Here is a 26027-nt window from a genome sequence, read left to right on the forward strand (position 1 = left end):
TCTCTTGTGATAAGAGATGTAACGACACACGACTCTTTAAATTTTAAAGAGCCATCTTCTGAGCTCAACTGAAAGCAGCGCGATTCATAGCTTTGCTCATCTGTGCTGTATCGCGTGTGGCGTGGTGAGTTGTCACATCTTGGCAGCGCTCTTTTCCAAACATTGGCGGATATTGTGATTGAAGTAATCAATGAAGCTACTACTTATCAAATTAGCGTCAAAAGACTTCAAGAGTCTCCGAAATTAATTGCTATCTCGCTGATATATTTTTGGTGTTTATTGCTCTGATGATACCTGAAATTGATGAGCTATGAAGGCAATAAATGTTTAATATGTTTATGCGCTACATGGAATCATAAGCGCGATAAGCCGGTGTGGGTTCAGTGTAGATTTCTTGCCACATGTCAAGTGAGCAGCAAATTCCCTCAGTATCGTGGAAAAATCGCGAAAAACAGTGTGAAAGTGTCTGGAAAGCATGCGGCGGTGTCAGTAGAGAGCGCGCCGGCTGCAAGCGACAATGCCAACGCGACGCCGCCTGGGAAACACAGGAGAATCCCACTGGACTGTTCAGGCTTCCGGATGGTGTGTGATGATGCCCTAAGATGCGCCTCATCCAGCAATTCCTCATTGTGACCTTCGTCTCTGTGTGGCTCATTGTCACGTACATCGTGTTCTGGCGGCCGGACACCAGCGGACGCCAGCACGGCGCCGAGGATCCGCTTTACGCCGACTTCCTGGAGAAGCTCAATCTGCTGGAGAAGTCTGTGGACCGCCAGAGTGACGCCTATCAGCGCCTGGTGGCGAAGCTACTCGTGCTGCTCGAGTCACGCGTGGATCACGGCCAGTCACAGCCGCCGGCCACCGCCGGAGCGACAGAGGCCGTCCGGGAGATCCCGCTGGAGGCGCCGGACGACTCGCCGCCCTTCTCGGGACCCACAATTCCCGTGATCGTATTCGCGTGCAATCGCGTGTCCATCAGCAACTGCCTCGACAACCTCATCCAATACCGTCCCAACAAGAAGCAATTCCCCATAATCGTCTCACAGGTAATTTCCCGGAAATCTCGTCGCCCAGAGAGATGGTATCCTGGGCGACTGAGTGCCTCTGCATTCGCACATTTGCGCTCTGCTGAGCACCGGTGGCGCGGTAATGAGTTTCGCAACTCATCCCAATCTCGCTCTGGCATCGCGCTACAGCAAATGATATGCCATTTGGAGAAAAGAGTGCACAGTTCGTGACCGCGCAAATGGCAGCAGCTCAGATTATCCCGGTAGAAGCAGACACAACGTGAGAAGTGTCGCGAGAGATTTAGATTGATTAGATGGACGAGTACTGTGCAATTTTCAATAATTTCCAGTTGAGTTTTCATCACCATTTCCCCCCAGAGTCGCGCGTATCAATTGGAGCTCCATTGAGAAATGTGGGCGAAACCCTTGAACATTATCATCAAGTCAAGGCTATATAGAGAATATCTCTCTCTCTTTAGTGCTTCAGGTTGAAGCGCTCTGTTGTGCCGCAGAAAGGCGAAAATAACTCACTCGCGGTATGGCATATCAAAATACTGCTCCAGTACCGGTTTCTGGCCTTATCTTTGCGCTGTTCTTCAGCCAATAACTTCAGCTGTCGATTAACTAATGTGCGGCGTTTTTTTGCAGGATTGCGACGATGAACCAACGAGGAAAGTGATTCATTCGTACAAAGAACAGGTGTCACTGATCTCGCAGCCCGATCAGTCGGACATTGTGGTTCCGCCCAAGGACAAGAAGTTCAAGGGATACTACAAAATCGCTCGGCACTACGGCTGGGCACTCAACACTGTCTTTTCGCGGGGCTACGACTTCGTCATCATCGTGGAGGATGACCTGAATGTGGCGCCGGACTTCTATGAGTACTTCCTGGCCACGTATCCGCTGCTGCGAAACGACTCGTCGCTCTGGTGAGTGCTTTTCCTGGGCACGTGGCGCCACGAAGAGTGCGCACATTTCGGGAGAAACAATGCCGGGAAGTTTGTCTAATTGGCTCGTGTTGATTTAGGTGCGTGTCAGCGTGGAATGATAATGGGAAGGAGGGACTGATTGATGAGAGTGCAGCACAGTTGCTGTACCGCACGGATTTCTTCCCGGGCCTTGGCTGGATGCTCTCGAAGGAGTTGTGGGCGGAATTGTCAGTCAAATGGCCTAAGGCGTAAGTGAAATTTTTTCCATTTGTTTATCCTTTAAAACACATTGTTTTCATTGCATTTTGGCGTTATTTTATGTTTCTAAGCATTCTGAAAATCTTATATTCACGTAATTTCAGAATCACTAAGTGATATAATTAATATTTCGCAGGTTTTGGGACGATTGGATTCGGCATCCAGAGCAGCGGAAGGAGCGATCCTGCATCAGGCCTGAAATATCGAGAACGAGGACTTTTGGGAAGATTGGAGTATCAAAGTGAGTAAATATCTAGCCGTGATATTTGCACATAAATCATGCGAAATGTTTTATCTTTTAATTTACCACGCGAACAGTGTTACTTTATTCATTGTGCTTTGTTTTAATTAATTGGAAATGTATTCACGCTTTAACAATTCATTTATCAATGCTTTTTCGCAATTATATTCAGCCGCAACAATATAAAGAGGTCACATTATTACTGATTATTCCTTGCCACGTGACAGAGAGAACATTTTACCTTAAATTTGCATGAAAACAGATAATGTGGCAAGCACTTGAATTAACAATATTTCTCTCTACTCCTTTTAGTGGTCTGTTCTTTGAGAAACATCTGAAATACATTAAATTGAGTGAAAACTTCGTACCCTTCTCAAAGATGAATTTAACTAATTTATTGAAGGTAAATATATAGAGAAGTTTTACCGCATTTTCTCTCTCTTCTCAACAAAGTTTCTCTCTAAATACTTGTAGTCAAACTATGACGAGACTTTCTTGAAGCACGTCTACGAGTGTCCTGTTGTGACTTTCGAGGAGTTGAGACGTCGAATGGTCATGACGAAGGATCCCGTTCGAATCCAGTACAATACCAAAGATCAGTACAAGAAGGTGACGAAAATGCTGGGATTGATGGATGATTTTAAGGTGGGCGGCAGTGTTTTTTTCTGTCCTTTCTGACGTGAAGCTATTGATTTTCCCTTGCTAATTGCAGAGTGGCGTCCCAAGGACAGGTTACCATGGAATAGTGTCATTTTTCTACAACAATCAGCGCGTCTACTTGGCTCCGAACATCAATTGGAAGGGATACGATCTCTCGTGGAGCTAACAAACCATCAGGGAGTTTCTAGATGGTTAGGATGATTTAAACGTCATGGAACTGAATTAGAGACATTCCAAGAAGAAGTCATTGTATGAATAGTATTTAGGTGAATTCTTTCGTTGATCCTTGAGTGGAAGTTTTTCAACCGTTAATGATAATTAATCTCTCTTTTGAATACAATAAGAGACCAACAATGATTGCCAATTTGTTCATTAGCAAATTTTTTCTAATAAGAAAACTTTCTATTTAAAATAGGACTTTGAAATTCGTCAGGTGAAAGAAAATCAAGAAATAAAAAATAGCTTAGTGCAGACAACGTGTAGATATTTAGGCAGGAAATCTCTATCATTTTCTCCATCGAACGCTTGCTTGTGCAAGTAAAAAGCAACAGTGGATGTTGAAAATATATCGGAAAAGACTACTTTTGGCATTCACTGTGAAAACCACAAATTTATGCTCATCTGAACGAATAATTGCCTCTGCAAAATGCGGAGTGGAAACACACGGGATAAATAACAATGGTATTTTTTGTATCAACAATAATAAACAAATAAGCCAATCAACATTTTATCAATTTATGCAAAGTGTGTAAAGTGTGTTTGTGTGGATTACTAACTTTTCGTTCATAAACATTATAAGGATTTTAGTGTAAGCATCAATTTAATCCCAGTTGTAGTTTAAGGGCAGAGATAACATAAGGGAGATGTAAGACAAGCCACACTGGCTGTGATATACAATAAAATGGTAACAGTTGCTGAACACCTTGCCTTTCACGATTCCTGCTGATCGTCGATCTGCTCACAATCAATGTCGCTCTGATCGCTTTCGTCTGTGATTCTGGCGTCTTTCGCGACAGCGTCCGGAGTGATTTGCGCCACTTTGTCGCCAATCAGATCGCTGTGGCTGCCAAATACCCTCTCGAGATCGGCGATTCCCGACGAGGACGAGCCAGGAAACTCAGCCGAAGGCGCCACGAGGATGTGGTTGAAGCGCTCGTGCGGATGATAGGGTCTTGAGCTGTAGTCTAAGTGCGATCCCGGGCTGAAGAATTTCCCGGCGGGCGGATGAGGCGACAAGTACTGGTCGTAAGCTGGATGCAAGTGCGAGGCTGGGATTTTGGGTGGGTAAGGCGACGAGGAACGCGAGATGAAGGCTCCTCGCGAGGGCGGTCTTGCGGTGCGTGCCGTCGGCGCCAGCGGACGCGGGATGCCCGGCGGCGAGATCAGCGGCGGGGCGTTGGGCAGCAGGACGGACTGCACAGGCGCTGGGCCGCCAGAAGTCTGGCTGAAGAGCCACAAGCGATCGCCCACGACCATGGGCCGCGCCAGGCCTCCGATTCCCAACTGCGCGTAGTAGTGAGACGCCAGGGACTCCACATCGGCCGTATACTTCCTCTTCCACTTTGTCCGGCGATTCTGGAACCAGATCTTGATCTGGGCGATAGAGAATTAACATAATTTATCGCTTTTTACAAAACATTATACATGCTACACTAAAAATTCAATTTAATTGAACATTTTGAGTTTCTAAATTTCAAAATCATTTGCTTCGCTACTATCAATGTGCAAAATATTTATTAAAACAAACATTTCTGGTAGATAAAATATCATTCATTCCTTACACTCTTGACTTTACAGTTTTTAGAGGACAATAAATGAATTTTGCTATTAACATTAGTGAAAAATGATCCAAGGAGTTTTCATTTTTATATTCTTAGTTTGATGGCTATTTTCAGTGATTCGTATGGAGATCACTAACCTGAGTTTCGGTCAGATGAAGCTGCTTGGCCAGAGCTGTCCTCTTAGCCACCGAAAGATACTTTCCGCGCTCGAATTCCGCCTCCAGCGCCTTGATCTGGGACGCCGAGAACGCCGTCCGGGGCCTCTTCTTGCGATCATCACTTCCATTAGTACCTGCGAAAAGGAGAATTGACTTGTTTCCTCAATTTCTCGACACGGAGACAGACGCGCATCTATTTTCGACGAATGCCGCTGTTGTAATCGTTTCCAAATTGCTATAATCTCCGTCGCTTAATTACTCTGCCTCCTTCAGAGCTTGAACACTTGGACTGACAGCGGTTTTTTCCTTCAACAGGCAGACGATCACAAGATTGATCTGTTAGCGGAGATCTCTATTGGAAGAGACACACTCGAAAATAGATTCCTTGGACAGCTTTTTATGATTTTTCAAACACTTCATTTATGCTTGGGCGATGATCACTTTGTAGGCAATCTATTGATCTATTGATATTGGAGAATTAAGGACACTTACAGCCACCGTCTTCGGAGGCTGCCTCACTGGTATTGTCCAGGATCTCGTCTGTGTTGCCACTGCAATAGTTGATCAACTCACTGCTGTGCAGATTGCATGGAGATCGACTGGACACGACCTGGGGCTTCAGCAGGTTCTCAATGCTGAAACTATTCACCCTCAAATTCGTCACTTTCCTGCTCTCAATGGCGTCCATTGTGAGGACTCGCGCGAGGATCATCGGATTCAGACTGATCTCTCGCCTGCGACAGCGTCTCGAGTGTGAGACTATTCCCGCCTCCTGGTCGGGAAGAGGCGGTGCCAAAACACTTCAAAGTCTTGGGATTTATTTTCAGCCTCTCGAGACGCGCTCGGATCAGGCATCGTCGCAGCCCTAAGTCACTCACCACAGCTTCTGAATCTCCTCTCGCAATCGCCCGATCGCCTCAGTCGATGCTCTCATCCATCATGCGCCGCTACAGCCCTGCTCTTTAGACTCGGCCTCCACTCCAAACAATCCCGGCCAGGCAATTAAGCCACATTTAATAATTCTGTGCATAGCTTAATTGAGATGCAGAAATTCTGTGCGCCAATCTCTCGGTAATGGCGACGACATATTTTCTTAAAAGCGCAATGATTGCAAAATGGATTGGGTCACTAATTAGGCTAGAAAGGTGTCTCACATCGTCAGTCTCGCGGCGAGATAAATTTGGGAGGATGTGTCGCGCTGTGATTGCGTCAATAGGATCTTGATTATTCGATTATTTTCGGCAATTAATTTGGCAATTAATTAACATCAGCGAGCCACTTCTGGCACATTTGTCATCAATCAGGGGAGCGCGCCAGGAAAGCATGAGCAGCTAAATAGAAGCGTGTTAAAATATTACACCACATTTTTCAGTCTGTGGACACTTTTTTGTGCCATCGCGAGGGCATAATATCTTCCCATTCACTTGTCACTCAGATAGGGAGATTTTGCGCAATTTGAAGAGGAGAAGGGCAAAAACAGCAGCTCATTCATCATGCGCAGGGCGAAGTTAGTGAAATAACTCCATATATCAGGCAATTATTGAGACTTTTTGTTCATACTTTCGCGAGGAAAGGAATTATACATGAAACGAGCAGAAAATAAATCAAATTATTTTTGTAGAAGAATTTGGAGAAATTTTAAAATTAATTATACTAGAAAAATGAGTACAAAAGGAACAATAAACCCTCTGAATAGACTTGGATTATTGCATTGAGTACATAGTTTTTGGTATTTGAACTTACGTAGTTAGTGTTTTTTTTTGCCTGGAGGAATTTCTGGCTCATTTAGCAAAATTTAGTGAATGAAGAAAACTATGAATTCCATCTGGGAATTCCATAGTTTGACTTGAGCGGGGAGAAAATGATGAAGAAATATTACCATACAAGAGAAAGATGGAATATCAAGCGATGCTTACAAGTTAATTTGTGTGAAATTCTAGAATGATGAACGGGGTGACAATTTATTTGTCTCATCTAGCATATTTCAATTAAAAAAAAAAACGAACCCAATGCGGTGGTTTTGGTGTGGTAAAAAAGGAGTGAAATCGTAAATCAAAGCAATTGGAAAGTGAAGTCCTAATTAAGAGACTCTCACATTCTGGGATCTCTTTCGTGCGCCACATTAAAACCACATGGCGTCAGAGCATTTCTCCTCATCGCATGATCCTCGGTGATCCTCAGCGATTGCTGAAATACTTAGAAGCTTCATAGCAACATTGTAAATGCAATTCTCAGTTCATGGCGGCGATCATAATTAATTAATGCCCATCAAAATATCTCATCTAATTAACTCGTTGCACAGAAATTCTTCCTTTTCGAATGGCGCACACTAATTGATCGGACTCAGGTGAAGCCTTTCTCCCTTTGCGACTGTCAGTCTAATTAGTGAAGATTGCACTGAGCATTTCTCGACGAGTTGCTGGGCGCGCGCCAAATTGCAAAATTGATGCATTGTCAATGGTGAGATAAAACACGCTAATTTGAATATCAAAATGCCTGCGTGACGAAACAAACACCAATTAATCCATTTCCACAGTAACATGAGTCACACTCTCAGCCGACACATAAGAAATTCAGCTCACACAATTCACATTATGGCTATGTAATGGAAGCAATGTTGTGTTTATATTAATTTGCTCCATCATTTTTGTTCGCAAGACCTTGCAAAGAGTCTCAAAGCAATCCTCAATCGATGATTTTTAGGGAGAAAAGTGTGAGAAATATTCAAGGAATTCAGGAATGGAATGTTCAAGCTCACAGAATGCCACTAATTCCCATTTATTGTCAATTAAGGCAGCATTTAGTCAACGAATATCCTGTTAGAATTTTGGCGCCAGTGTTGATCGCTGCCGCATTCCAGCATCGATCGTGACTTTCCCGCCAATTTCCTGCCCAAAAAGAGTGGCGCCAGGAAAGGATCCTGGGGAAAAATGGAACATTTTCCCTCCAACCTGTGGCCGATTAGTGCGTGCAGCTGAATTTTCCCTTTAACACCACTCAACGTCACAACAGATTATCGATGATCATGCGCTTGTAAAGTGTAAGAAGGCCCATTTGAGGGAATAGCTAATTGATTTATGACTTGAGACCCGATCGCACTACACGATGTCTCCAAGAAGCTGAATGAAAGTGATCCCGAAACATGTGCGATCGCAGGGCGTATTTTCCACAGCCGAAAAGAATCACTCGAGAGACGATCATTCCCTTAAAACCAATGAGTCTATTTTTATAATGTGTGTGGAAAAAGCTGAAAATTGGGAGGCACGCCCACTTCCCAGGATAATTAGCAGTCGAAACATGTACTTGGAAGTGATAAAAGGGAGATTAATGTCTCATTATTCGGAAGCGCGACAGCATCTCCAGTCACTTCTCGAATTTATGCCACATTTTTGCCGGCTATAAATCTCAACCAATTAACCAATTAGACTACAAAGTACATCTTAAATTCTCTATTTTATTTTCATCACCACTCTTTTGAGCCACTCGCATACGCAAATGCTATACTTTTTTCCGCGCGATCGCTGAAGGAGTGAAAAGTGGCTTACTAATTGACTCCTCTTGCAAAATTCTCCGACAACGCCAAATTGCTCGGGATCTGCATTTTTCACACCGCCGCTAAATTAATGGGCTCGAGGAGGGATTTGTGAAAATTTGTAATTGTGCCCAATGAGTTGCAAAGTGTACATCTTTATCAATTTTATTTAAAGAATAGCTGAGACACTTTATGGTTTTCTAAAAATTATTTTTCGGATTATTTACTCTAGTTTTGTATGTTAAAGTTGATTTAAAATGACAAAATGGACAATATTTTCAGAAAACTTGATAAAATTATAGCGTCAGGAGCACAAATGGTAAATTTTGAATCATATTTTGAGACAAATATATTGAATGGTGTTTGCCATCTTTAAGTTAAATTCCCATCTTCAGAATAATTAATTGCAAGAATTATTAATATAAAATTAATTAATACATTTTTGCAGCAAAAGTTTCTCTTGAAATCAGATTGATTCAATGAATGCAGAAGAGCTTGCGAAATGCATAATTTAGATCAAAGTTTCATTGAAAATCGCGCGCGATCATCTCGTGATCCCGCGCGATCACTCAGAGCTTTCTCTCGTTCATCCCAGACACACACTCTGCGGCAGCCTCTCGTGCTGGGGAGATGAAGATCAGCGTGTTGTGAGCTTCGGCTGGTCATTGATCGTCGCCCAAGGCCGTGACATTGTGACTAATCATTAAATAACCGACGACGCATACTGATGAGAGACTCTAGAATCAGTGCGCTTTGTCGAATCGTGTCGCACGTTTTATTGAGTGCCCAAAATAGTTCTTTTGCCCCCGCCGAACACCTTCAAGCTGGCGAGGATCTTCGCACGTCACGTGCTTCGCCTTCTACGCACAAAGATGATGCCGCGAATTTGTGGTGAAGACAATTGTTGCACCGATCGAAAGGTCAAGATCTGCGAGCACGTGGAATTTTTTCACAGTCGCTCAACACGATCTCGTCGTCCTCCCGAGACCTTCCTCTATATGGCGACGCGATCGGCACAGATGAGTCCTTGGGCGTGTGGCGAATCAAGAGACACCTGCTTCAATTACAATATTTTTTTTTAATATATAAGTCTCTCTCTACAAAATCGATAACAATTCTTACAGACAATAGATTTCACTTTAAACACCTTACAATCAATCTTATGCAAATAACAAGGTTTCACTATTATACTAAATAAATATGTTTAAAACACTTACGAGGCTCTGTTCCTACAGACTAAAGATCATTCATGTGATATTACGTCTTGCATTAAATATAGAATAAAATATCATAATTCTCTTGCAGCAATTTCTCCAATAAAGTGTGATTGTGATTAAAGGCAAATTTCAGCATACGATTATTTTATAAAACGTCTTAACCTGTATTTCGAGAGGAAGAGGGTCATCGTTTTGGGGGCTAAAGATTAATTTATTGACGAGGCATGTGTCTTCGCGAAGCGGTGGGACGTCGTGATCGGCGAGCCTCACACGGGCGGCAGGATTTGACCCATCTTGCGGGTCCGTGCCGCGAAGCCTCTCGTCCCGTCGGGCGCCACGGGCGACCGCACGATCATTTGCTGCTCCTGGATGGGCGGATTGTAGGCGCCGCAGATGAAACTGCCGCTCCGGGAGCGCGAGGCGCTGCAATCCGAGCCGATCGAGTGCTTCCTGTCGTATCCACTGTCTGTAGAGATGCGCCGCCCGTTCACGAACTCTTCGGCGCCGGCCGAGAGCTTCCGCATGGGATCAAAGCCGTTGGAGAACTTCCGCGGGCTCACGGGGCTCTCAGCCACGCGGTCCTCGGGCAGGCGCCAGTTGGTCTCCATGCCGCCGTTGGAGGGACGCCGCTCGTAAGCCTGTCCCACGGAGTACTTACGCGGCGAGCCCGCGTGCTCTGAGCACTGCGACAGGCGCCGATAGGGATCCACTGGGTTGGAGCACTGGGAGGCGCGTCTGGAGCAATTGGGGCAGCAATCGGAGCAATTGGAGGAGCGCCGCGAGCTGATTGAGCAGTTGGACAGGCGCCGCGACAAGTCGGAGCATTGCGATCCCCGCCGCGAGTCCACGCAGCTGGAGTAGTCGGAGCAGAGGGAGTTATTCCTGCTGAAGACCATCGGTGGCTGCATGGGCTGCATGGCCTGCATCGGCTGCATGGTCATCGGTGGCATCTGCATGGGCGCCTGCATTGGCGGCGACATCTCGGCCGGAGCCAAAGGCTGGAACGCCCCGGCGCTGCCACGACGCACATTGAAGTGGTCGTAATTCTCATTGTTGTAAGCCATCTTTCTCATGGGAGGCACATACACAGGCTGATCAGGCTTCGAGTAATACCCCGATTGAGTGCGCCTGAAGCGGTACTTCGCGAAGGAATCCTCAACGGCTCCGCCTCGACTTCTCTCCATGTCCGCCTCGGTGACTTTGCAGTTCTCAATCAGGCGCGTGACCTGAACCTTCTTGCCAGTCTTCTTCTTGGGCGCCACCATCTCCAGCACTGTCATGCCGGGCATGGCCTGGGCATTTCTGGCGGACTGGGACTCCAGGAACTCAATTAGGGCGCACTCCTTGTGCTGCAGCTCCGGGTATTTGTTGATGAACTGGCGAACGTCGGCGGGAATCGGGCCTCCCACTCGCAGGATGCGCACCAGAGCGATCTCTCCGCACTTGGAGAACAGATCGAACACCCTCTCGATGGTCATGCGGCTAATGGGCAAATCCGTGGCCACGACAGTGCGCGAGGGCGTCGTCTCATCGTAGACTGGCAGCGGTTCCAGACGGCGAATCTTTGTGCCCAGATCATTGAGCTCAATCCTCTCGCTCCTCTTCCTGATGGCGTAGCCCACAACTCTCCAGTCCTTGACGAGTTGCCGCACGCGCTTAAAGCTGGACACCAGCTTGAGACTCACGAAGCCCTCCTTATTCCGGCGCACATGCTTCAGGAGAAAGGCGTCCTTGAGGATGTTCTCATTGGAGAAGTAGAACTCAACTTGCTCTATGATCTTGTCACACATCTCATCCGTGGGAATCTCAATGGGCGGTTCGTCCTCAGCCTTCTTGTCTCCATCCTCATCGGACCTCTTGGCCACATCACATCCAGAATCCTTGGCATTCTCGTCCGAGGACAGAGAATCCGAGTTCTGAAGATGCTGTACTTCCTGCGAACTCTGGCGATCGTACGACAGAGACAGATCGCTGTCGATGGAGCTGATGGAGTCCTTCGTGTCTGAGTGCTTCATGTGGCGCGGCTTGAACACCTGGACGTCCTCGTCCTCTTCGTAGCTTCCCTCGTCGAGCTCCTTGTAGGATTCGTGATGTTCCAGGATCGTGTGATTGTCCATCATCAGCGGACTCACGCTGTCATGTTCCTCCTCGTCGTCCGAATGCAAGGGAATTTCCTCCAGCTCCTTCGCCTCGTCCGCCCGCTCATACTCGATGTCCACGAGATCCTCCGCGGGATCGTCGTGCAGATTGATCAGTTCGCAGTCCTTTGCGTCCAGATCCTGAGGCTCGGGCGCCTCCGCGACATACGGAACGGCCGGAGGCCCCACTGGAACTGCCAGAGTAATTGGCACGACATTGGCATTCAAGTCTTTCCCCGGGGAAGACATTCTTCAGAGCTTCCTCTTCCTTCGCAACGGCAAAAAAAAACTAATGGGAACTACCTAAATTCCTAGTAAGTAGTATGGCTAATTAATTTCTATCACTTAAGCTTAGTTAATTCGATAAAGCGCAGAAAATTCGAGGAATTCCACCCTTGCTTTCCAACGACACGCTTTTATTAACTCCACACAGCCAATTATCACTGTTGCTCGATTAATTAAATTACACCCTAATTATTTTTATACTATTCCTCAAAGCTAATCCCACCTTCTGGCCAAAAAATGTGCCCACCGTCTCGTGCTAACGACTCGGTGTAATTTTATGTTTTAATTTCTGCTTTAACTTCTCTCTCTTTCTCGCTCTTTCTCTCTCCTTTCTGCTTCTATTAGTTATGGTTTATTAATACTGGAAGTTTTATAGAGTCTCTTACTTCTTTCTCTCTTGGGGGGCACACCGAGCAAAAAAGGTTATTTTATAAATAAATTATTGTGTTTATGGTGTATGCAGCAGTAGAAGTGTAACTAAATCGTGCACTTTCACAATTTATATACCTCTTGGGCTTCTCTTTGTATTTCAGCAAGAAAGAGTGATGTATTCAAAAAAAGGTCTCTTTCTTTTCGATTTTACCGAGCGATTTCGTACAGACAATTCTTTTTCTCGCTGAACTTGACGGCCTTTTCTCTCGCGCGAATGTTTTCCAGTGTGTCGTGACGACGATCGGTCTCTCGAGTTCTTCTGAATCTTGATGTCTCTTTAGTGATCTCACTTGCTCCGGATTCACTGTGAATCGATGGTAACTCGTAATGACTATTTCTCTGAAGATTGCAAAAAGTCAGCTACTGCCACTCTCCTTATGTCAGGGATCCAAGGACCTAGCTTTAACTTTTCTATCACAAAACTCCTGCAATTGCCACTCCTCCAGCGTCCTTGTCTTTTAATGTCTCTTGCACAATTCTTAATTCTTTTAAGTATCACACTGAGGGTAATCCAATCACTTCACAGGATCATCAACTCTATAGACTCGATGCGAGACTCTCTTCTGTGGGATGCTGATCAACGGACACCTTCGTGGATCTGACTGAGAAAATATGATGAGTGCAGATTATTTGGTGACTCTTCGCGTGCCGCTACACTACTCGGAATAATTGAAAGACTGAAATAGTGCAATGAATTCGTGCCGGTTATATACACTCCACTCCCACCAGCCACCACTCTATCAATTTTTCGCGCACCACGTCGACTGAAGGCGCGCGCGAATCGCGACTCTCTTGCTCACTTTTTCGACTCTTCAAGGGAATTTACACTCTCGATGCACACACGAGTATATAAATCCAATTGTTAACACCACCAAACACCACTCATACACAACAATATTTACACCAGCGACATCGCAACTGGTGGGAATCTCAGTGTTGATCACCTCTCCGAGTGCTTATCATGGGCCGAGCACTCTGCAAAGTCTCGAGCCTTCATCTGTGAAGAAAAACATCGCGCTCGCACCATGGAAAATTGTCACAGTGCATGAAAATGAAGGTGACATCAGAAGAAAAGGCGAGCTGTGATATTTTTATTTGATCAATATTACAAGCAAAAATTGGAGGTTTTCTCTTCTCTTGCCAGTGAAGTGGAAAATTTTCAATGGAAAAGCCCACAAAACATTTCGACTGAAAACAGTCACATATTTTTGTACAAAATCGGTGAATTTCTTCTCCAATGTGACTTCAGGTGTGCATTTTTTTCCCTCCGCCCATTTGTACAATGCGAGAAAGAGAGAAAAATGACAATTTTCAACTTGAAGCTCAGCAGCGAACACAGAAAAATTCCCTCCCAAAAAACTTTTGTGAAAGTAAGACACGTTAATGACCTAGAGACTTGGTATTTAAACTCTAAAAATTGTTAATTCACACCGCAAGAGAGTGTTTTCGGTGTAGAAGAGCGAGAGAGAGAGAGAAGTTTATTTGCAGATTTGCTACATCACACTCGCTTCGCAATCTTCTATGTGCACAATTGATCACGCATGAGGATCGCGCGCGATGCAATCAAGATCAAGAATGTCACTGTGAATTTTCACAGGAAAAACATGGCGATATATAGGCGATTAAGATCATATGAAAAATACATGAGATGCGATTAGAGAGACAAAATCCATCGTATCAATGGCTAGAAATATGACTTTAAAAATATTTTGTTGTGTATTTGGTTCAAGGACCACCGTTGATCGATCAGTATTTGATGAATGATCGGAAAGTGTCTCGAGACACATTGCCATTAAGATAAAAAGCCTCTCTCTCTCTTGTGCTGCGCGACTCACGCAAAAATACATAATAGGAAATTTTTAGCAAATGCACTGAAAAATCACACACATTTCCACAAAAACCATTCTGTGAGAGCGATCGCGAGACAGGGACAGTGTGCGAATGAAAGTAACCACAAGACCGTGACTGCTGATCACGATCGGATGTGAATTGTAGCGAAGTGTGATTAATAATTAGTTTTGCTTTATTAAATCAATTTTGTTGGATCTTTTTCGCCAGAGCGCCACTCTTTTGGCCACTCCATCTCAATTAGGAGCGAACGCAGGAGGGAGAGATGTGAAAGATTGTGGATTCCCGATTAGAAAAAATACAGTTACGGCAGAATTACCCATTCTCACAGCTCGTCAAATGGGGTTTTTTGGTTGAAGAAATAGCAGCACAATTGTGTGGAACTAAATTACTCTCCGCCGTTGACACTTTCTTGAGCCACATTTCTCTGCAGAAGGATGAAATATAGCCATAAGTGGGCGGAGCTTCCAAATGGGCGGAGCTTAATAAATTTCTGTCGAGGAGCCTAATCAATATTTAAGTATTTAGTACATTTTCATCTATGATTTTGCACCGAATTCTGTTGGTGCTGCACATTGATAAAGAATTGAATTTCCCATAGAGTTTAAGTGCAGACATTCCACGCCAACTATAATGGTTCGCTTTGCATTTTGAATTGCAGACTGGTTTCGAGCCAGTCTTCGTTGACATTTCTTCAAGCACCAGCCTTTCTTGCCTCCGGTGTGTCTTTGTCAATCCACATGCATGTGCCGCTTATATAATCAATGCTAATCGCCTTCCCGCGGATGGATTTATTGGGCGAGTGCGTGCATGAGAAAAAATGGCCCGAATGCGTGCGTGGTTCAATGGGTGTTGGAATGCCATTTGACAATTCATTACGAGTCACATTGCGAACTTTGCGAAAAGGTGCAGATGGCGAGATTTTGCCCAATTGCCATGAGTCGCAATGTTGGTGGGGAAAAGTGTGCGCGCGGAGTTCAATAAACCGCCTGAACAATTAATTGCTGATCACGATTGAGAATTGTCCGGAGACAAGGAGCACTCTTGTTGAGCCTTCAACTCAAGTTTACACTGGAAGCCAAGGCTTTCCTTCGAAACTCACCCGTCTTTTGAGCCATGTTTCTGTTGGTGTGGAAAAAAACTGGCAAGAGCTTGTTTGCCACCCACCACCCTCTCGGCCAAATTGCCTCTGATATTGACCTCTTCAGGTTTGTATTTTGTGCAGAAAGTCGACAAAACACTGGAATTTTACAGCTCTTTGGCTCTTCCTGTTCGAAATGGTGTTTTGGAAATGCACCAATTTCACTTTACCACTTGATTCAGTGATATTTTCTTTCACAAAATTTTAAATGCCAATTAGAATTTGAATTTTGACTTACAGCCGCATAAAACGATTTCGCATTGCTGCTTAACGAGCTAGATAAAATAAAACACAAAAGCTCTCTCATTTCACAAAGTATTTCAAGAATGTCTCTCTTCGCCTCTCGCCAGTTCCATTGAAACAATATCCACAGCAGTTTGCATTAATTCTCGCTGCTTTCTAACAATTTCTTCGAGTGCAGCAATTGATTGAAAATGCTAATAACAAATTGCCTTTTCAGTCAAGTGAGAGAGAGAGAGAGAGAAAAAGGCGCTCTCGCGAGGTGTTTTTTGGGCAATGGCACGAGATCACAAGAATCTCTTTTACATAATTTCACACTCCACGAGTTTTTCTTCACTCTGTCTCGATGATAGAAATTTGCGAAAAGAGTTTCCATATGCTGCTCTCGCGTTTCGGTTTAGTGAAAGAAAATATATAAGACATGCTGAATAAAATGACGATAAAAGTCAATGTACGGATTTTAATTGAGCTCATCTTTGAAGCTGTTCATGAATTAGACAATATAAAAAATTGTGAACGAATTTGGGGCAGTTTCTTCGAACAGTTTCACACAATTTCATGATTTTGGTAGAGTTTATGTGAGATGAAATGTGTCAATCGTTATGTTTTCTAACAGAAAATATACTGTGAATTGTTTCAGAACTCTGAGAAGATCTGTTGCACATGCTTAATTTCTCCGTTAATTAAAATTCACAGTGATAATTGATAAAATGTATGCAAAAGCCAACCAGAGCAATGAAAATGTGTTACTTTTCGTATACATTATAGTGATTTTCACTAAATTACCGACTGGTTAGAGCCATTTTGTAGCAACATTATTAAATATTGGATTAAGATCAAATATTTTGGCTAAATTGATAATTAATTTGAAAGCTGCGGTGTTAATTTACAAATTCTCTCATGGAGGTGTAATAAAAACCAAACTGGTTGATGAAACATCAACTTTTTTATGATTATAAAAACATTATGAATCACAATGTTTGTATCTACAGAAGCATTTGGGGAGAATTCGAGCAAATATTTCATAATATGATTTCTTTTGAGATCTTCATATGATCAGCATGACGATCGATATCCAATCTATGCCACTTCAGAGTTAATGAGTCAATATATTTTAGACTAAATAGACTCTAGTTATTTAAAATTGCTCCTATATTTAATTACTTTGCGTTAAAATTAGCCATAAAAAGTATTTATGGCACAGATCACCTATGGAGAAAATAATGACCAATACGGCGTTTGTTATTGAAATTGTGTGTGTTTTCTCCGAAGCCGCCACAAATGAGCCTCTATTTATTAACTATGATCTATTAATGTGTGTTATACGAGACGTAGTGAGTGAAAAAAGAGGAGATATAATGCAATTGACATTGACTCCGCTCACTTGATATCTCTTATGTCTCTTATGTGCATTTAGTGATATTATTGTGATTTTTCCCACAACCACTTAATCGCCGCATTGACCTCTGCTTGGATGCATTTTTTCCCGCCGTGCTTTGCATAAAAGTCTGTGTGTCTTGTCTTGCTTTCGCATGTAGTGAGACACAGTGAGCGGAAGTAAATAGCACAAGACTTTTCCTAAAATCATTAGCATTGTTCGTTACATAATTGACTTCCGCGGTTCGATATCGTGTGGGAGATTGAATGGAGGGGTGGATAAACAACACTTTAGTGTGGATATAAAAACGAGGAATAAATTAATCAAGCGCTGACCTCTAATTGCCGCGAAATTGATCTGCACTTGGTGTATTTATTTGTTGTTTCTCTGTTTGCGCCACTTGATTAAACACTCCACAAGTGACAAAACATAGTTCAATATCTTTTTACCCAGAAGATCGCATTTTCGCTCTATGGAAAGTTTTTGGGCACTTAATTTTTCACCTTTGTGCCACACGCAAAGTAATTTATTTGCCAGTCACTATTTGATCGAGAGAGGCAGCAAATTATTTGCCCACAAGTGCCATGAAATTTTTCTCCGAAGAAATTATCAGGTTTGGAGCAGTTTTGCTCGGGTGACAAGAAAATTTACTGCGTGGCTCAATTGCACACGATGGACTTAGAGAATACACCCGTGCGGATTATTAAATATTTAATATATTGCTTAATATCGTAGCTTTATTTATTACACTCTCATGCGAATTTCAATATACATTCACTTGCTATACACTTTTCTGGAGCAATGTCATCTGAGACAGTTTGTCTCGCGCGAGCCGATGCCTTAAGAGCACCTCATCAGTTGAAGGTCTTTTTCTCCCCATTTCAGTGCCTTTCTCAGGGGGTCAATTTGTGCCCTTTTCGCGTCGAACCAACAAAACCACACAAACATCGCGAGGCAAAAGATCTCTGGTGACTCGCAAAAGAACACAAAAGAGACACATCAATTCCATGTACAATTGAACAATTGAGAGATCATCAAGGATTTTTCATGAAAATAAGTTCAAATAAATATTTTCTAACGGTTCAAAGGAGAACACTGCGCTTGTAACAGCAGAACAATTGATTGTAAGTTGTGAAAATTGATAAATTCAGCAATTCCGACATGATGCCTCAACAATTAATGTTGATTGAAGGTCGGGTTTCTCAAGCTGGTAATCGGTGATAATTGACGTAGCTAAATTGATTTGCCGTTGTAATTAACAAATCTCAAAAGTGAAAATTGAAATGGAGAGAGAATTTGGCCGTATCACTTGTCCAAACGCAAAAGCTATAAACTTTATCTACACCTTAATTTTAATGTCCTTCCACAAACCACCTGTTGTTTTTCAATATTATCTCTCCAAAACTATGCTCCAGATATCATGGTTAGAATTGTCAAAACAGCACTATTTTCATTTGATAAGTTTGCACTTCGTGTTACAATCCAACGAGCGACACTTGGGCACATGACTCAAAAATGTTTGCATTTTCTGGAGCTCATTTTTCAGTGTGCGGCAATAAATTATTTGTCTAACCTCAAGAACTTTGGACAATGCGAAACGAGCGCCTTTTCCATGTTATTGTGTTCTCCAAACGCGCAGCCATTAACCCAAATATCACAGGATCTCCTTCGGAGAAAGAACATCACATATTGGCACAAATGGTGAGGAACGGCTGGTGATGATTCACAGCGAGTATTGGCATCCAATAGATCATTTGCACACACGATCTTCATGAATTGATGGGCAAGTGAGCGCGCGATGTCGCGAGAGGTTGACTGCGCGAGGTGACAATCTCTCTGATGATCGCATATGCGAAAATTATTCACCTAAATATAGACGAGATAATTTACGCTGTTAAATCATTAAAATTCGCTTAGAGGTGCAGTTGTTCGCATGGCGAGCATTGGAGGCAATAAAGTGAGAACCTTGCAGTGATCAAGTCTCGATGTCATTGATTTATTCTTATGCTATTCGCTGCTAGAGACACACTTCTCAAGAACATTTTCCACATAACGCGCTCTGCACTCTCTTATTTTGGAGACAGACGCATTGCGAGTCAATGAAATTTATCTTGTCTGCACCCTGGCAAGCTCACAACAGTTGAGATTCTCTCTAAACTTCCACTGATGGAAGTGCTGAAGTAAATTCAACAGTCTGCGCGTTGCAATATCTGTGATTTCTCGTGAAACACAATGAGGCGCAGAAACTAAACTTGTATGATAAATCGCGCATTCAGTGTGCAAATAAAATTGCCTTGATGTGCGGTTTTTGGTCATTCAATCTTTCATCTTCGTGAAAATGAGATGTTTTGTAGCTCTGCACACAAAACATGTGCGCGCACGAGAAACTTCAATTGAGCTGGCGATTTTGCCAAAGATTTTTCGCAACATTTGTGTCAATGGCAGAGACGAAATTTTCAACTCTCAAAACGCACCTTTTTCTCTCCATTCGCATAAATCGCGCGCGCGTCTCTCAAAATGCCGCACCACCAATTCTGACTAATGAAATTGCGAGCAAAAAATGAAGTGATTTTTCTTACTGCGAAAATGTAGATATTTCTAAGTGGCTGAGTCACTTTTTGTGAGCTTGATTTCCTTGAGGAAAAGTCGTCAAGTTCTTTGAACATTTCCACCCGAGTCAAAAACTCTTCAGAGCGACACACACACGCCTCTTTTCCTAAGGTTTCACATCGCGTCACACAAGGTGAGGGAGAATCAGCGAACGCAGGATGATGGCGAAGTTTAATTGCCAGAAGAAAACACATCAAATATATTATGCCAATTTGCCAAAAACATCATTTAGTCATCCAGAAGTGTTCACGAGTGGTTGAACTGCACGGATGGGGGGCTTTATGGCGACGGTCAGGGCCACCCTGTAGGCGAATAACCCGCAAAGTGTTCCCTTTTCAACCCCATCGACTTCGCGACCATAAATGGTCATTGAGACTCTACACTTTGGCGTCTACGACGAAATGAAGGCAGCTGATGTAAACAGGGAAATTTCCATGGGGGGCAAAACTTGGGCCGCTTGCAGCGGATTAGAGTTGTGCTCAGTGTAGATTTAAGAGCAATTCGGGCGAAAAGCGCTCAACAGTCTCACAATTGAAGTCAAGTTCAATTCAGTCTAATTTAACAGATCAATTTAAATAAGTGATACTTACATTTCTTCAAGAGATGCATGTGCATACAGTAAAAAATGATTTATTCTGATTGAAACTTTTCAAATAGGATCTGCCAAAGTCCCTATTATTAAAACCCTTTGATTGCACTAACATCACGTCATTTCCTTTTTCAACCATTTAACCTACACATTCGATATTTGAGTTTCATTGAAATAAACACTTGGATGGGACTTTATTTATCTTTCTATTCATAAAATTCACTTATATTCTATCTTCGATCGGAAGCTAGCTAAAACATGTGAACTTGTTTGTCTCAATATTCACAAAACACTGATGATGATGATTAAAAGTCTGCAGCATTTTGAAACAATTCACTTGGTAGTTTTTAATTTCAAGCAAATAAACTCAACCCTGAAGAAAAGTCATCAACTTTTAGCATTCATGAAATCGAAACCATTATCATTTCTTATCTTTAGAGAGTCACGCAGCAATTCTCCAACTTTCTTGCATCAAGTTCATTGGAAGAAGCAACAAGTGCGCAGATTTACAACAGTCTTCCAGCACACTCTTTCGAAGGGATCATGCCACAATCGCGATATTGGGCTTCTCACCCTCTCGTGAGGGTGTTCTGAAGTGTGGTGCCTAATTGGATTTGTCACTCTGCTACAGTGAGTCAATTTCATAATCATGTCGGCGTGTGCATAACAACTCCGCAAGCGACGTAACCAATTTGCGCATTGGCCCAAATAGGACTCGGAAGCACGGAGCTGAAGCGTGTGCGTTACGACAAGATGAGGAAATTAATGAAATACACAAAATATTGCTAATACTGGAAATGACCTTAAACTTCACACGTTCAAGTACAGCCGCTGTGATTTTTGTTAATAAATACTCAAGCGGTTTTTTTCCGATTACACCGAAATGATCTTAGCATTGAGGCACGAGATCTGCCAAGGTGTCGCAAGCGCGACCAGGCGCCCCCACGGAAGGGCCCACCCGCATCGTCTCGACGTCCAGCTCATGTTTATTCAAATTAATCACTTGTGTGTCTCATTAAGACTTTGGCGGCTGGGGAGCAACTTGTTTGCGTTTTTATCGCCGCGTGGAAGACTTAATGTTATACAATTATTGCCATTGCGAGCGATTACTCTGTTTGAAGAGTGTGTGTGGAATTAATTTGCTGTGCAAAGAATGTTACGCTAAAGCAGTGACGCTGCTGTGTGGGTACAGAAGAAAGAGGTGTATGAACTTGACCCATTTGTCATGCTCTCTTCGCAGTCTGCGCGCCCCACAAAACAGGGTGATCTGTCGCACGATCGTCGCTGTGAATTTTCACACGCGCAATCAAGTGAATAAATCATGCTGGAGTTTTCACGTAGGATTCCACCGGCATTCAGTCGCCCATTTGGACTCGATGTCTCCTTCGGCGCGCCGCATCGTTCTAATTCAATTCACAAGCCATTCCAAAGTCACACGAATTGATGGCAGATTTGTTCTTGAGAATATATTAGAGGAAAAGAGAGACCCTTTTTCGCACAACGCTTGATTGACAGTAATTTATCGAACACGCGCGACACCTTAAACAGCTTCGCATGATTTGATCATAGCAGGTATTGCGCAGACAACAATCAACGACAGGATTATTGAGCCTTTATTTGCAAAAGGTTCAACTTTTTGCTCATATTTCGAGAGAATATTTTATCTGAGCGAAAAATGTTCTACCAAATGCAGTCGATGGGATCATTTTTGATCCACAAATTCTCTCTAAGGTGATTAGAAAAATCAATTTTCCCTATTTACAACTCCTTTGTATCTCTTGCTTAGGAGCTTATTCTCGTGAAAGTCTTAAGGGCTGGATGGCAGCTTCTGAAATTGTCATTGTGCTCATGATCGAGTGGGTGATTATCGAGGGACGTCCTGTCCAACGCTCCTCGTCTGCGCGGCGCAGCAAAGCTTGCAGCCGAGGCACTTTGGAGGCCAATGCGACGCGGAACACAACCGCTGGCAGTGCGCCAAGGATGCCTCTCGATCGGGACACGCATGCTAATTCACTGTCAGCGGGAAAAGTGACTCTCGCTGTCGATCGGCCGGGTGGTGAGCGCCCCACTCGCCCGCCAATCGGCTCGCAATTAGCACAGAGACGCGAGATAATGGGAAGGAATTTCATGATCAATGGCAATGCCAGCATGTTGGCTGTGTATGTGACTTGAATTGGGTCTCGCGCTAATATTTTGTCACATGAATGCCTGGGTTGGCGGCGAGGAGAGAAATTTTCAAGTACAGAAATGCTAATTAGATAACAAATCCAAATGGAGGCTTTCCTTGTTTCAATCTCTCGCGCACTTGACCTTATCATCATTCACAGAGATCGGATTGTATTTCCTCAACTATACACACTCTCTCACCATACACAGAGCATTTAATTGCACTCTTATGACAGATAAATCTTGACGTGTCCTTCCTCCACTTACTCACTGCTCCACACAAGTGCCTTTTCTTCACAATTTCATGCAATACACTCCTCTCGCCTCTTCATAGCACACCATAAATTCTTCTGTATAGTGACACTCAAGAACTTCTACTTGAGCCTCACACTGGTCGTGATTGAGCGGCCGTTTATTGAAAAGTTATTAATTATCGTTCTGCGAGATGAGATCCATCTGGCGACCCTGGAGCTGCGCTGCAGTGGCAAAAAATGACCCCGATTCCATCGAACACTCCAAGTATCCCGCCGCTGAGAAAATTGCATTTTCTGCACACTCACGCGCGCGCCTTCGCGGAGGATCGCGGCTTTTTTGTCACACACATCAGACAGCGATACTCAGGCCGAGAGGCTGCTCGAGTGTTCTCTGGCTCCCGAAGGACGTACTTGAAAGAACAAACAAGCTCCAGCCATGAGATTTTGGAAGGCAGAGCATTCAACTCCGCGACTCCTTTCAGACTTATTTGCTTAAGACTTGGATCAAGATTAATAAGCCCGACATTTACTACAGCCGAAGCGCCCGCGCGATAAGACAAGGCGATCTTCCAGCAATTGGGCACATGAAAAATTACAAGAAATTGAGGCTTTTCTGCACTATTATAATTGCTGATTGAAATAAATGTTAATGCACTGGGTCTTCCATTGTATTGTGCTTCTATTCTCCCAACTTCCTTAAGTAATAATCACTGCTAAAAGTGGCGCAAATAGAATTCCTCCATCTTGAAACTTCATTCCTGGAAACCGTAAATTACGCTTTTTTTCAGCTTCACAACTTATGATGATAATGCAAATTGAGCAAAATTCCATGTGAGAAAATGTCTTCCGGAGCTTTTTCCCCAGCAAAGATGCCCATTGTAAACAAAACAATAAAGGAGATGAACTATAAATAGCCTGATCGTGTGTCGAGAATCAACCGGAAGGTCAGAGCTTTTTCCCTGCTTCCTTCCCGCGCGTCTATATTCGCCAAGTTGAGGCACATTAAATGATAGCGGAAGCGAGTGGAAGAATATGCTGAAAAAACATTAAATGCTCACTTCTGTAAACAACATTCGAATGAATATTTTATTTCTCCAATCGACCATCAACTCTGGGCAGCTTTTTTCTCCCGTCCACGCGGCACGTCGGAAATTTATGATTTCCCCGCCAAATCGGAAATAAACTGCCATAAACGGCGCGCCCGGACGGCGAGCGGTGGGCTAAGAAAATCGCACACCACTAACCCAGAGACTTCTCACGGACGGCCGCTTTTGCGAGCCCGATTGTTCGCCTTTTCACCTTCCTCCGCAGCTCGATTTTGACCCGCCGTCAGAACGTGCAAAAAGCTCGCTCGAGAGGACACCCAATGAGGGCATTTCTGTACAGACTTCGAGGCTCCTGTGCGATTTAATATCCATTTGAGGCGACAATTCGATCCTTAATGTTAGCCTTAAATGCAAATTTCTTGTTTGATTTCTAAATTCTTCAGCATTTTTCAGTATTATTTTCATTTTAAAAATTAATTACAATAAGAATTGACAACGACCCAAAATCTGTCTCTTCAAAGTTGCGAAGGGAAATTATTCATAAGAATAAATTATAAGGATAACAAAAGGCATTTACTTTTGCATTGATTTGCCTTCAGAGTTCAGCAACTGGACGGCTGAAGTCTGGCGAAAAGTATTGGAGACCTCGAAAAGTGCTCGTGAGCAGAAGTTTGTCAGAATATCAAGTGGCAAGTGAGCGATCAAGGATAATTGCGAGCCAAAAATTCAAAGGAATGAGGTGAGGTTGGACCTCGGATTAGCTAGAATAAGAATCCAAATAATTGATAGGTGGTTAAATTCAGTATCAAAACCATCAAAATCTGTGCTTGCGGTTAGACAGATTTCCTTTTTATATTAATCTGAAATACTATTCACCTAATTATTATCATCATAATTAGCGTTCGTTGTGTTCAGAGCTTTCCGAATAATTCGAATGAGAAACACTTCAACTGTCGTATAAGCTCGGGTTTTCGGAAAGTCACTCGAGAGAATGAGTCAGCTGTCAAGTCAGAACAAAAAATTGAAAACAAAGTGATTTTCTATACTTTTCTGTGATTTTGAGCATAAAAATCCTCTCAATTCTTGAATATTCGAGTGAGTTTGCATCCTGACACGTGGAATTGTACGGTGAAGTGGTAAACTAACATGCATATTGTGCGTTTTCAGATAAAATCACGGGAAATCGCGATGCAGGACAACCGCCCAGAATTGTACGAAGAGGTGAAGGTGTACAGGAATGCCCGGGAGCGGGAGAAGCACGACAACATGGCAGAGTTGTATGCCGTGATCAACACACTGCAGAACCTGGAGAAGGCGTACATCTGGGACTGCATCACGCCGCAAGAGTACACGGCGGCGTGCAGCAAGTTCCTGGTGCAGTACAAGGTGGCCTTCAAGCAGATCCAGGGTGCTGAGTTCCCCACCGTAGAGGCGTTCGTGAAGAAATTCCGGCTGGACTGTCCAGCGGCGTTGGAGCGTATCAAGGAGGACCGCCCGATCACGATCAAGGACGACAAGGGCAATACGAGCAAGTGCATCGCCGACATCGTGTCGCTCTTCATAACGCTAATGGACAAGCTGAGGCTGGAGATCAAGGCGATGGATGAGCTGCATCCGGAGCTGAGAGATCTCGTGGACACCATGTCGCGCCTGTCGCTCATTCCGGAGGATTTTGAGGGGCGCGTGAAAGTCGCTGGATGGCTGAGCACACTCAACGCCATGCAAGCGTCAGACGAGCTGTCAGAGGCGCAAGTGCGGCAGCTCCTCTTCGACCTGGAGTCATCCTACGCAGCATTCAACAATCTCCTGCACTCCACGTAGTTCACTTTATCACTGAGCACCTTATTTACCTTCTTTACCACTCAATAAACGAAGACGATGAGTCACAAACGGATTTTTTCTTATTGTCCTCGCAATTCGAATGGTTCTCCAAGGTGTCTCCGCTAAAGCTTTGACGAAACCTTCCAATGACGAACCAAAGCACCTCAATTCCGGCGCGAAGGAGAAAATTAGTAAAACCGTCTTGAAGTCTTTCTCTGTGTTTATTTTATCTTGTCCATTCCATAATGAAAATTTTCTCATGTCTCTTTGCCTCGCTATTCCTCTCACATATTAAA

General features: G+C 43.6%; 4 protein-coding genes across 4 annotated transcripts; 2 read left to right on the forward strand and 2 right to left on the reverse strand.

Moving 5' to 3' along the window:
- The first annotated feature begins 136 nt into the window (after positions 1-136).
- LOC132259346 (alpha-1,3-mannosyl-glycoprotein 2-beta-N-acetylglucosaminyltransferase) lies at positions 137-4014 on the forward strand. The gene is made up of 7 exons (XM_059756936.1): positions 137-1046; positions 1656-1936; positions 2035-2184; positions 2331-2435; positions 2748-2838; positions 2910-3080; positions 3148-4014. Exons 1-7 carry the CDS (start codon positions 603-605, stop codon positions 3259-3261), a joined length of 1356 nt encoding a protein of 451 aa, XP_059612919.1. The 5' UTR covers positions 137-602; the 3' UTR covers positions 3262-4014.
- Positions 4009-5722, reverse strand: LOC132259112 (ventral anterior homeobox 2b). The gene is made up of 3 exons (XM_059756658.1): positions 5527-5722; positions 5014-5168; positions 4009-4688 (listed from the first exon to the last, which is right to left on the reverse strand). The coding sequence occupies exons 1-3, from the start codon at positions 5720-5722 to the stop codon at positions 4026-4028; spliced, it is 1014 nt and encodes a 337-aa protein (XP_059612641.1). The 3' UTR covers positions 4009-4025.
- Positions 5723-9625: 3903 nt separating this feature from the next.
- On the reverse strand, positions 9626-13359 carry LOC132259113 (uncharacterized). Its single transcript, XM_059756659.1, has one exon. It carries the CDS (start codon positions 12168-12170, stop codon positions 10050-10052), a length of 2121 nt encoding a protein of 706 aa, XP_059612642.1. The 5' UTR covers positions 12171-13359; the 3' UTR covers positions 9626-10049.
- An 11513-nt stretch (positions 13360-24872) lies between these two features.
- On the forward strand, positions 24873-25831 carry LOC132260505 (vacuolar protein sorting-associated protein 28 homolog). The gene is made up of 2 exons (XM_059758668.1): positions 24873-25005; positions 25078-25831. Exon 2 carries the CDS (start codon positions 25099-25101, stop codon positions 25729-25731), a length of 633 nt encoding a protein of 210 aa, XP_059614651.1. The 5' UTR covers positions 24873-25005; positions 25078-25098; the 3' UTR covers positions 25732-25831.
- Positions 25832-26027: the final 196 nt, after the last annotated feature.

Source organism: Phlebotomus argentipes, unplaced genomic scaffold, assembly GCF_947086385.1.
Source record: "Phlebotomus argentipes unplaced genomic scaffold, Phlebotomus argentipes genome assembly scaffold_18, whole genome shotgun sequence".
Taxonomy (NCBI): domain Eukaryota; kingdom Metazoa; phylum Arthropoda; class Insecta; order Diptera; family Psychodidae; genus Phlebotomus; species Phlebotomus argentipes.

Bases quoted from the DNA above. Each gene is read 5' to 3' on its own strand.
- LOC132259346 (XM_059756936.1), top strand. From the start codon at position 603: ATGCGCCTCATCCAGCAATTCCTCATTGTGACCTTCGTCTCTGTGTGG. The intron at 2,185-2,330 runs GTAAGTGAAATT...AATATTTCGCAG, and splicing joins TCAGTCAAATGGCCTAAGGC to GTTTTGGGACGATTGGATTC. The intron at 2,839-2,909 runs GTAAATATATAG...AAATACTTGTAG, and splicing joins ATTTAACTAATTTATTGAAG to TCAAACTATGACGAGACTTT.
- LOC132259112 (XM_059756658.1), bottom strand. From the start codon at position 5,722: ATGGACGCCATTGAGAGCAGGAAAGTGACGAATTTGAGGGTGAATAGT. The intron at 5,169-5,526 runs GTAAGTGTCCTT...TCCTTTTCGCAG, and splicing joins AGCCTCCGAAGACGGTGGCT to GTACTAATGGAAGTGATGAT. The intron at 4,689-5,013 runs GTTAGTGATCTC...TCTATCGCCCAG, and splicing joins TTCATCTGACCGAAACTCAG to ATCAAGATCTGGTTCCAGAA.
- LOC132260505 (XM_059758668.1), top strand. From the start codon at position 25,099: ATGCAGGACAACCGCCCAGAATTGTACGAAGAGGTGAAGGTGTACAGG.
- LOC132259113 (XM_059756659.1), bottom strand. From the start codon at position 12,170: ATGTCTTCCCCGGGGAAAGACTTGAATGCCAATGTCGTGCCAATTACT.